Source organism: Cupressus sempervirens, chromosome 6 (assembly GCF_028749045.1).
Source record: "Cupressus sempervirens isolate cs-2001-9-10 chromosome 6, ASM2874904v1, whole genome shotgun sequence".
Classification (NCBI taxonomy): Eukaryota; Viridiplantae; Streptophyta; class Pinopsida; order Cupressales; family Cupressaceae; genus Cupressus; species Cupressus sempervirens.
In genome coordinates this window covers 510,079,447-510,091,936 of record NC_143123.1, presented here as the reverse complement: position 1 = coordinate 510,091,936, position 12,490 = coordinate 510,079,447, and the positions used below count along the sequence as shown (strand labels likewise).

At 35.0% G+C, this 12,490-nt stretch overlaps 2 protein-coding genes across 2 annotated transcripts; one reads left to right on the top strand and one right to left on the bottom strand.

Annotated features, from left to right (window-relative positions):
- The first annotated feature begins 3,332 nt into the window (after nucleotides 1-3,332).
- LOC149553261 (uncharacterized) lies at nucleotides 3,333-4,821 on the top strand. The gene has a single exon (XM_089788732.1). The coding sequence runs from the start codon at nucleotides 3,335-3,337 to the stop codon at nucleotides 4,562-4,564; it is 1,230 nt and encodes a 409-aa protein (XP_089644858.1). The 5' UTR covers nucleotides 3,333-3,334; the 3' UTR covers nucleotides 4,565-4,821.
- Nucleotides 4,822-7,359: 2,538 nt separating this feature from the next.
- On the bottom strand, nucleotides 7,360-8,712 carry LOC149553260 (uncharacterized). Its single transcript, XM_089790308.1, has 2 exons — nucleotides 8,541-8,712; nucleotides 7,360-8,273 (listed from the first exon to the last, which is right to left on the bottom strand). Exons 1-2 carry the CDS (start codon nucleotides 8,710-8,712, stop codon nucleotides 7,360-7,362), a joined length of 1,086 nt encoding a protein of 361 aa, XP_089646434.1.
- Nucleotides 8,713-12,490: the final 3,778 nt, after the last annotated feature.

Here is a 12,490-nt window from a genome sequence, read left to right as displayed (position 1 = left end):
TACCCATTTAATTCAGTTGCATGCTGACTTGGTTGACCAATATTTATGGGTAAATACAATAAAACATTTCTATAATCCATGATAGTATGGCCCATATGTTTGTGAATATGATTGTGTTTAATTTTTTATCATCAACATTTTGGATCCCACTCCATGATCCATCATTGGGGTGAAAGAAGAATTCAAGGATGAGAAAGATGACAGTTTATGATAAAAAACATCGATGATAGAAATTTATACAGAAACATATCCTTGAATTCTTATCTCATCTTGATGGTGGATCATGGAGTGTATAGAAAACATTAATCATAAAAAAAATACAATCATATCTAGCAACATATACACTACAAGAAAAGCATATGTTGCCAGCTTCTAAAGAATAGGAAAACAATACTTGTTTCTAGCTGGTAGTATCTGCTCTTGAAGGGAAAATCTTGTTTCTAAGAATGAAAAGGTTAGTAATAATATAAGCAATATAAATTGAAGGATTTTCCATTACCTAGTTGGAGCTTTACAACCAAATCATGAGATCCTAATAAGCAATATCAGCTTCAAATTTTTGGCCTTTCCAACTTGGGATCCATTCAAGCACAACTTCAACTAGTGGTGCTGACCCCATATACTCCATTTTCATTTAACACAAAAGACTTGTCAATTGTTTTCTAATAAAAAAATGAAAAAAGCCATAGTTTGTTTGATGATTATAATTCATGATAAGGATCAAGGATACATTATAATTTTCACTTGGAGACATGTGAAATACCCATGTGGGTTTAGTATTTAATCACATTTAAAATATTTCAATTTTTAGATTATATACATACCTATGTGCTAAATTTAGGGGTACGCTAGTAATTGCTTCAAATGTTATGTAGGATTGTACTGACCATAACAATTTTTATGCTTGTAGGCAAAACTATAATTAATTGGAAAAAAAGTGAAGAATGAAACTTCCATCTATGGTAGAGAAGCTATGAATATTACAAAGGAGGTACCAAAAGTTGAAAAAAAGATAATTGTGAAGAGCACTCTCAGGGTTTCACCAATGAAAGAAGTTCCCAAAGCCATTTTCTGGTGACTGATCTTTGTCCTTAGATGTAAATAATATGTATTTGCATGCTTAACAAATTATATAACTTTATGCCTTCAAATAATAATAGATGTATTTGAAGTGGGAGGAAGACATGTTCTTGTGGATATGAAGCAAGACACGTTCTTGTGGATATGACTAGATCAAAAAATGTAGATCAGGCAGGCCATGTAGGAATTGACACAAAAAATTAGATTAGATTCTAGTGTACAATTGGATCCCAAATCATTCTCTTGTGAAAGGCTGTAAATTTTCCATTGTATAAACTTTTAAATAGGTAAATTGATCAAGGAAACCCTACCTTGAAGAGAGTTATCAAATCCATTGCAAATGGAAACTCACATGTGCAATACAAAGACAACAAACTCACAATGCCTCTTCAAGTACCACTCCAATCAAGTTGGGAACTAATTTAATTTCTATATATAGCTATTGGTGTCAATCATTTAATTTTTTCATTATTATCCATCATTCAAGAATTGATATGTGTTTTTCAAATCTTCAAACTATTGAATCCTTAGGCCATTTTGTATCATGATGTAAGGATGCATGCAAATCTATATTTAAATGATGATTTTGTATTTGATAATTCAAGGATTCATTTGAGGATGATGGTGAATTTTATTCTGTGGTACTATGTGCAAGTTCAAATCCTCAGGACTTACACAAGAGCATTGGAACATTAGAATATGGAGCCAAGGAAAAATGCACATATTCTCTTATTGGTCCACAACTAATCATTTATCTCCTCTAGTTCTTCACATCCTAATGATGGATCATTGAGTGTGATTAGAAATGTCGATGCAAAAATATGACACACAATCGAATCCAAAATACGCATCTGTCTACTATGACTAATTGTGGAAATTTGTTCATGTTAAAAATGCATTTTTAGATTACCCAATTCACATCTACTTAGGAATAAAAACAAGACCATGGGATTGGACTCTATAATGCTTTGGACTAGAATCTTGGCCATGGATGAGTATATTTTGAAGCTTCAAACAAAAAATAAGTTGAAAGAGTAGGAAAAGCAAATAGTGCAAAGGGAATTGGGATAGGAGGAGGAAGAAGTTGCTCAATTGAGGATGAAGATAAAATAAATAGAAAGAATGGAGGTGACGACAGAGGCCCAAAAGAAACTCAAAAGTGAAGAAAATTTCAGGTTATTAAGAGTTGGATTTAAATGGAAGATTAAAGAATACAAATGTAAGGCAGATGAATTTATGGATCTTGGGTACATGAGGATGGAAAAGTACCTTCTACAACACCAATAAGAGGTTGCAATGCTACATAAAATACTGGAGGTAATTGAATCTAAGTTCAAAATCTCAGAAGCAATCCCACGATAAAATCCCAAGAAGATGACAGAGAGAATGCTAGTAAAGAAATTAAGAAAATTCCTAAAACATGCTTGGCCTAGGGCCAATGGAGAGGCTTCTACCATGTCAATGGCATTAGAGGATGTGCAATCTTATGACGTGCACTTGAGATATGAAATCTAATCACATAACATAATGAATTATAATATCTCTGCAGATAAATGTCAATTGAACGAACTATATAGATTGAACTCAAACATTGAAAATGCCTCATTTGAATTGCTCACAAGCCAAATTTCAAATGAAGATGAATGTAAAGATTATGAAGATGAAGAAGACATTCTAAAATGCACAAGATTCATGAGGAAGGGATGGTTACCAACTGTATATGAGGGAGTGGAAAATGTTGGCGAAGAAGACATATGTATCTCAGATAAAGGAATAATTGCAAATGAAAGAAAAAGAAATCATGTAATTCTTGGCAATGGTAATGAAGAATGCCATTTTCTTGATAAACTAAAAATTTAGAGAGCTTGTAAACGTATGTGATAGATGAAAGAAGAGTATGCATTGAAAACATAAATTTTCTTTGTGGGAATTACAAAGAAATCACAAGAAAAGAAGCTTTCAAGAATTAAAATTAGGGTAATTAGTCAGTTGAGTTGAGTCTGTACCTGATGGCAATTGGATATGAAAATTCAAAACTTCACTCTCTCCTCTAACTAAGTTCTTTACTAATTACAAAATATATCATTATGTATTAACGCAAGTAAGATTTTAATCTCTAACAATTGTCAAGGTCTAGACTCTTGGAAGAGACTAGGATGAAAAATCTAGTTGAGTTAGAGGAAGTTGTAGATTAAATGAAAAATCTAGTTGAGTTAGAGGAAGTTGTAGATCAAAATCAAGTTTGTGACATTAAATGGGAACCTATCAGATTGATTTTAATCATAATTATGATTTTAGAACCAGCAAATTATTTTCATCTCGTAAGACATGCTTGCGGGTAAACCTTAATCCATATGAAAAAAGCTTGGATCAAATATCCCAATCTCGTTCTCCTCAGCTGATATCTTCCAAGAAAAATGCAATTACTGAATCCTATTATAACTTTCTTTGTTCAATGGGACGTTTTTCACGCCTCGCTCTAACATATTCACTGCAATCCTTAAGATATATACAGTCCGCACCTCTTTCATCACCCACATCCATAACCACACCCACACTCAGTGTTGTTTTTCAGTTTTTATCGGAAGAATTTGGGCTTTCTTCTTCTCAAGTTGCAACTGTCTTGAGAAGAAGACCAGAGCTGTTGACAAGCAAATCCGACCACACTGCTAGAGATGCTATTAATGTCCTGAGGAATTCTGGATTCACTGAAAACCAGCTCAAGAACACCATCGTCAGAAATCCAGCGATTCTTTCACTCAACGTGGATAGACAGTTGAAGCCCAAGATGGAATTCCTCAAAAATTTAGGGTTGGCTCCTGAAGTCATACCCCTTATTATATCTCGCAGCCCCAGACTACTTTCCACGAGCTTAGAAAACTCTCTCGCCTCTAAAATCCTTGATCTTAAAAGCCTATTTGGCGCAAAGGACGATCTATGCAAGGCTCTCAGATGGACGCCCGATATTTTGTTAAGTGATTTCAAGAAGCAGGTGACTCCTAAAGTAGAGTACGTGAAGAATAGTTTAGGCATTCGAGAAGGTACCGCAGCGTTTGTGCGAGCCCTCTGTGCGGTTCTATGCGTTAGATTTGAAACCATTGAAGAGAAGACCAAGAATTTGGCGTGCCATGGTCTGGCAGGGGATGAGATTCGTGTAATCCTTCAGCGTCATCCTGGAGTCCTTCGGCTTTCAACTAAGAAAATAAAGGAAACCATGGATTTTTTAACAATCACCGCAGGACTGATGCCCGGGATTGTTGCTTCATATCCTAGGATCCTGGGTTACAGTGTGGAGAAAAGACTCAAACCCCGCTTTGAATTCTTTCAATATCTGAGGACAAACCCACAGTGCAAATGTCGAGTTAGTCTGATTAAATTTATGGAGTTAAGCGAGAAAAGATTTCTTAAATATTTTAGCCAATACAGTACTCAATCAAGTCTAACAATCATACAACCTCCTAAAACAAGCATTTTGGAGCAGTGATGAAGTTTCGAAGTATAAATTGCCGCAGAATCTTCAACGGTTGGACTGACCTTAAGCGGCGTAGAACTTGTCTAGGCTAAGGTAATGTTGAAAGTATCTGTAATTTTTTGATTTTGTTGATGTCCCAATTTGACGAGGGAAACGTTAAATATATTCCTTCCCTCGAGTTAGGGCTAATTAGCGAAGTGCAAAATGAGCCTGTTGAAATTCCATATCTATTAAGATTAAATTGTGTTTCTGTTCCCCTTTTTTTTCAAGTATGTCTCTTACATTTTCTCAGTATGTTGCTCTGTGTAAGCAGAACTTCTATTTTTCAAGCTTAAACATTAGACCCCCTTTCCCTCGCTATATAATGCTATTTAGAGAGACTAGATATACCAAAAACATGATGTCATAAAATACTTTGATACTATATGTTATTCAGGCTTTTAATGTCATTATGAAAGGGAATCAAACATATTGAACTTGAAAAATATATGTAATCGATTAATTAGATCAAAGAATGAAAATTCATTTCCATCATGGGATTCAAGGTTCTAGGGTCTGTTCCTTTTCAATGAACCATGGACATATTTTGAATAGTTGAAGGGCAAATCATATAGATTTTGTTTAAATTTTATTTCAAATTGTTTCATGTTTGGATCATTGCTGCAGATTAGATCAAAGTGAACAATTGTTAGATCAGCTTAATCCGCTGACTGAGTATGTTAACAATTAGTTACTTTTACATGGCTTGAACTTTAACAATAATGGTGATTATCAAAGTAGCCTATTTTATCGAAGCTCAATGGCATTCATACAAAATAAGGTTATATTGCAACCCTAATATAACAGTGTAGTTGAGATTTTTCTTCAATATTCCACTTCTTTTTATTGGTTAGGCATTATGATATTTAGAAATTTAAGTTGTGATATTCATAAGTGCATACGGATGCACCCAAATGCCCGACACTCAGAATTTTTAATGAAAACTTTCAAAAATTGGACTTTTGCTTAACATGTGTGATTTGAAAGTGACTAAAGAACTATTGCAAGAACTAAATCCAGGTTAAAGTTTTCAATCATAATGGCTGGATGCTGGTGATTATATCTTTGACCATGGACTTTCTCTCATAATCACCCGGAAGTGTTTCTGTTCTTGCAATTTCCTGTTTATTTCCATGTTGTGTTATTAAGGTGAGTACCCTTCATCAGTCTAGATGGGGTCATTACAAGCCACTTCTAGATAAATAGTTCAAGCTCTCCGAAGATATGATTTTGATTACAAATTCTCAGTGATGTAAAAGAAAAATATTGTCAAGAATGCACTTTACTCAATTGGCATGGAATTACAAATAAGCTTCACCATGTTGTCACTGGGATTATTTTTTCTTAAGGAATTTTTCACAGAAGTCTAAATGCTTAATTGTATTACTCATGAAATATTCTTAAGTTGTGTAGAGTTTTGTTCCATCACAAGTAAGAAACAATTAACAACCTTTTGATGTCAGTTTTGTACCACTACATAACATATTGCAATTGAATACTTGATATGGAATATCAAACACTCAATACGCTCTTGAAAAGTAAATACCCATGAAGAACATGAGGAAAACTCCAAGGTTGCTTATACGTGTGGATACTAACTCAGTTATATTAATGTGATTTGCTGGTTAATCACTTAGGTGGAGTTATGTTGTTCCTTCAAGGATGTCAAACTTTTTCTGTGATGATGATGAAATCTAGCTTTGCAACGTATACTAGTGCCAAATAATTTTGATGGTGCGACAATGGAGGGTATGTCCACCAATGCTCAGATTTTCTAATCCTCTTCTTGAATGAACTCCAACCTAAGTCACAAGGTTCGAATTCGAATTCGAGTTCGGCAACTATAAAATTCGAATGAAGTTTGGGAAAGAGTAAAAATTCGGGGAAAAATTCGAATTAAATTTGCCTTATACAGTTTTAATTATTTTCTAGATGTATGTAATATATCTTATCAATTATCAAAATAGTAAAAATTGCTAAATAGATTTCACAACTTCATAAGCTTGATGAGACATCAAGTACAAAACATAAGAAACGTGTGAAATCACAATAGCAAAGATATTATTTTGTTGCAAAGGTACAATCAAAAGTCAAGACTTCATAGCTTCAATAAAGCTCGAAGTCATCAAGAGCAGTTGGCTCAAATGGTGTAGCATCATCATCAGTATCACTACCCAATTCTTCCTCAAAAAAGTTAGGCTCATCTGCGTCTGGTACTACTATGTCTTCTAAAGTCTGTTGTTGTGAAGATGACTCATTTGTTGATTTGTTCATAAGCAATTTTAAATTGCTGCGAACATAGACAAGATCTCCCAACTTTCCAGACAACAACTTGTTCCTCTTTTTGGAATGGATGTGGTCAAAGCAACTCCAATTTCTCTCACAAGCTGATGAACTTGCTCCTTGACTCAAAATTCGAATGGCAAATCGCTGAAGTTCAGGAGTTTCTGCCCCATAGCTCATCCATCATCTATAACCAGGTACCTCATCTCGTGTCATATCATATTTGGCTGCTCCTATTCCAAACATCCCTTCTGCTTTTCTGTATTTCCAACATTGTTCTCTAATTAGAGATGCAATTGTTGGATATGGTTCAAATCTACTTATGGCTTCATAAAACCCTGCCATAATTTCAGCATCACCTTGTCTATCAATGTGAAACAGTTTAGGGTCCAAATAGCAAGCTGCTGCATGTAAAGGAGTGTGCATCATTTTCCATCTTGAATCAATAGTCTCCCATATCTCTATGTACTTTGCTTCCACATTATTTAGTGCTCTTTGAATTGCTTCCTTGCTCTCTGAATTGCTTCCTTGCAACGGTCCATGCTTTCATAAAGCATTCCAAGGCAAGGAGTGTCACCATCAACCATGCGGAGCACGTCGACAATTGGACCGCATATATTTAAAACCTTTGCCTCACTTTCCCAAAAGCTACTATTTAAAACAATTTGCTCTATGATCTTCCCCTTACCACTTTTTGAGAGAGTTGAATTTTCCCATTCATTGGAACAAATTACAGATCTTAAAGCTGCTTTCTCTTCAACCACTCTTCTCAAAGTGATATAAAATGAAGCAAATCTTGTATCGCAAGGCCTGAACAACTCTCTAGATGCATGTTGCTTGTAAAGGCTCAATGTGAGACGATGATTTTGTATGAAATTCACAACTTCTCTTCCTCTATGAATTACTTCATGTATCCAAGGGAATTTTGCCAAATCATGTAGCAACAAATCCAAACAATGAGCTGCACATGGACTCCAATAAATTTCTAAGTACTTCTCTACAATCAGCTTGCTAGCTCCCACACAATTTGCTGCACTATCAGTAACCACTTGAACCACATTTGCAACCCCTACTTCAAGAATTGCTTCCTCTAATATTTGAAATATATATTCAGAAGTTTTTTTATGATTCATAGTGTCAATAACCTTTAAGAATACAACAGCTTCAGGACAAGCCACTAAAACATTAATCAATGGTCTTTGATAGATATCTGACCATCCATCACTCAATATAGTGCACCTTGTTGCCTTCCAAGAGGCTTTGACCACAGCTAATTTATCAGTCACTCTATCTTTTGACCTCTCTAAGAGAGTTGTTCTCAAAGCCTCAGAAGGAGGTATGTACCCTTTGCCAAACTCTCTAGCCTTTTGAAATACAACACGATAAAGTGGATTTCTAGCTACATTGAATGGAATTGCACTAGTATAGAATAAATCAGCTAGTAAATCATCAACTACTTGTTTCTCACATGGTTTCCAAAAGCTATTTAGAGTTCCGCTCTCTTTTGTTGGCTTTACAACCTAAGGTAGACATGAAGATGAAGGTATAGTGGATGTGAATCTAGGGACGTCTTCAATTCTTTGTTTCTTTTGTGCATTCTTCATCTTTGGAGCAATAGAAGATGAATGCTCTTTCTCTAAAATCGTTCTAAGCTCTTGGGTCACACCTGGACATGCAGTAACACCTCCACCTTTACCTGCCGTAATACCAAGCAGGTGATCCATGACCCTTGTTAAACTTCCAGTAATAACTTTTGGACACAAGTTACACTGAGCTTTATTAGGACCATTTTTAGTCACATGTTTCCACGCCTTCGAAGTTGATTTGTTGGGAGCCATATTAGAATTTGTAGAATTAAAAACAAAATAATATTTTATTATTTCAAACTTTAAAACAAAATAATTTAAAAATGTTAATTTAAAATTAAACATGTTAAAGGCTTCCGAACTATGTTGATTAAAAATTAATATATCACTACTAATATAAGTTTTAAAAGTTTTCCGAACTATGTGAATTAAAAATTAATATATCACTATTTTAAATCAGTTTTAAAAAATAAATTAAATATTAAATTAACTATTATAAAATAGATTACAAAGAATTATTAAAAAATTAAATTGATTACAAAAAATAAAACTATATTAAAAGTTTTCCGAACTATGTTAATTAAAAATTAATATATCACTATTTTAAATCAATTTTAAAAAATAAATCAAATATTAAATTAACTATTAAAAAATAGATTACAAAGAATTATTAAAAAATTAAATTGATTACAAAAAATAAAACTATGTTAAAAGTTTTCCGAACTATGTTAATTAAAAATTAATATATCACTATTTTAAATCAATTTTAAAAAATAAATCAAATATTAGATCAACTATTAGAAAATAGATTACAAAGAATTATTAAAAAATTAAATTGATTACAAAAAGTAAAACTATATAAATTGAAATAAATATTTTATACAAATAATATCATGTAAAAAACTATATACAAATTATATGTGAAAATTACATTAAAAAACAAAACTAAATATAAAATTAATACATATTAAAAAGTTAAAACTCTATACATATTAAAATACAAACTAGTTTAAAGGTTTTTACATATTACAAAACTAGTTTAAAAGTTTTTACATATTACAAAATGAATGGCAAAAAAAACTGAATTGCGTCAAAAGTTTATTATAAAATGAATCGTAGTTTAACCTTTATAATATGTAATATAAAATTGGGAGTTATAAACTTTACAAATGGAAAAAAAGAATTACAAAATGAAATTGCAGTTTACATTTTATAACATGCAATATAAAGTTGAAACTAAAAGTTTTAAACTATACAAATGGCAAAAAAAATTGCGTGCACAACTTTCACACAGCGTTGCTGACTGCCGAGCATGTGAAAGGGCACAGGCGTTGCTGACTGTTGATTGCGGAGAACAAAGAACACGTTGCCGTTTGTGCATGACAAAGGGCCGACTGTTGAGAGAGGGTGTTTTATTTCATGCGCCGCTCAAAACAATTCAATTGCAACGTGTTTTGTTTGAGGTTCGAATGGTGTTTTATAGTTCTTTCTGCACGCCAAAACCCTACATACCCTGCAAACGGCAATTTCTAAATCCATTCGACTGTGATTAGAAAGTCCGTTTGAAGCAGCCAAATCAACAGCGGATTTTAACGATCTTTGGGCAAGTTTCACATTCGGCAATATCCGAATATCAAGCTTGATATTCGCCGAACCTTGTGACATAGACTCCAACTACCAAACTACTTGCTAGTTTACTTTTACTCCTATGAATGTAAAGATTAGCAAATGGATGGGGATCAAATTTGATGAAAGCTTACAAGTGATGCTACCTCCATAGATGCAATGATTGAAGGGAAAAAGACTAGATTACCATGCAAGGCTTCCTAACAAGCTGCTAGGATGCTAGTGGCCTAGTTTATAGATCCCTATCAAACATCCACTAATATCACCATACAACTATCCATCTATTCTTATTCTTGCTCAACAACTTTCTTGAAATAAAATCTACTTTAACAACTTGAAAGTAGAAACCATGCAATAACACCAAGTGTTCTTAATCACCATGCAAGACACAACAATAATAAGAGAAGCAATTTTGGTATTATCTTAAGCAACAATTTTCTTCAACCCTTTAATGAGAGCAAATGACCTTATATAGGGGCCAAAATTACAACCAACTGTAGAGATTAAGAGGCAAAATCAACGATCCACATCAAATCCTAGAAACCCTAATTAGGGTTAGCACCCCATCGGCCAATGAGAAAATGCCACCTCATCAATGGACCAATGAAAAAAAGGAAAAGTGGCAACCAATGAGAAGGCACCAAAATGGTAGCCAATCAGAATTATACACCTATCCTACCCAAAAGAAAGGAAAATTTGCCACTTGGGCTTACATCAAATGATCCTCTAATATAATTCTACCCTTTTCTTTCATCTTCTTAGCCAGGCAATGAACTTGGCTAGCTTGTCGTTGACTTCCTTCATGGGAGGCCAAGGGGTGTGCTTCATCTTGAGCTCAGCTGAATTCATCATGTTGCTCACTGCTTGCAGTGTCTTCAAATGATCCTACTCATATTCTTTCGCATCTCTGATAAAGGCATTGAGGGAGGCAAGGGTGCCCAAATGCTTCTTTCTGATGGCAACCTTCCCCAACTCATCCAATCTCGATCCAAGCTTTGTCTCATTGACGTTCTCCTCTTTGATATCTTCAAAATCAAGTGCAACCCCAACATCGTTCATCATGGTTGAAATGGAAGTGTTAACGCCTGGGCTGTGCTGTGCAATCTCATTCTGTATCTCTTAAAGTATCCTGAAGTTGATGGTCAAGGCAACATACCAAGACTCCAACGTACTCATTCCTCCTTCATCCACCAACTTGGTTCTCTCCAAATATCACTCTGGTAGCCCAATAACTGCCTGTAGCCTAGGAATGGCTAAGTCCTTGACTGGAAGGAAATCCTTCCACTCCCCTTCAAATGTTCTGAATTTGTCTTTAATAGCCACCAATGACCTGAAAGTCGAGATAAAGGAAGGCAAGAAATTTCGCTTATCTTGAATTACATCATTCATCCAATCTTTGATTTCGTGCAGCTGAGCCGATATCTCTTCTATGTTGCTCCTGCTGTCTTGCGGAAGGGCTGCCTGATGCAATTGTTGGATAGGTTGGCAATCTCTCCAATACTTGTTTTCAGCCTCCAATTTTACAATCCTCTCGTTTGCCTTCCTTAACCATTCTCTAATTGAAACCATGCCTTCCTGGATCTCCTCACACTCCATGTCATCTGTGATTCTTCCCAAGTTATGCTCTATTATCTCATACTCCTGGGCTACAATCTCATCCACTGCCTTGCTAACCTTTGGTATAGCAATCTGAACTTTTCAGTGACCCTCATCATTGCTCCTGATTACCTTTGCCACCATTTTTGCTATTTGTCTATGTTTCTCACTATTTTCCTTTTCCACTAACCCTTGAATATCTTCAACTGCTCGGACAGTCACCACCTCGCCTCTTGGCATAAGCATTTGCCTTAACCATAGTGGTGCAGTGCATCTTCCCAAATCTGGATTCGGTTCGACTAGCAAAACATCACCAACAACCTCAGACGCCTGGCTTACTTCTTCAATATCAATTGGCCTATCCTCTTCTTCACTAGTGACTGTCATACCATCTCCATGTTGGTTCTCTAAAAGAGGAGAGTATTCGGTACTGTTACTATAACCACTTGATTCTGAATAAGAGCTCACTTCTACCGAGACCCTTTGTCCACTTGTATTAATCTCTTCGCTCCTAGCCTCAATTGTGCTCTCCCTTGACGCTGCTGCATTCTGTCTCTTTGCTGGAGGCTCCTAATGTTCTTTACTTTTTTCGACCTCCAAATTTCTCTTCTTGCTCTTAACTGTTCTTTGTTGCTGGCTACTGCCCCCACCTTTTTGTCCGATTGACTCTGCTGGACCTTCTTTCTCTGGTTTCATCTTCTAATAAGGCGTACCTTTCAACTTTGTAATTGCCTGCCTTCTCATTGTACCATGACTTAGTGTGTAGATCAAATGTCCTTGTAATTGCCTCTAAGGAAGGATCCTGATG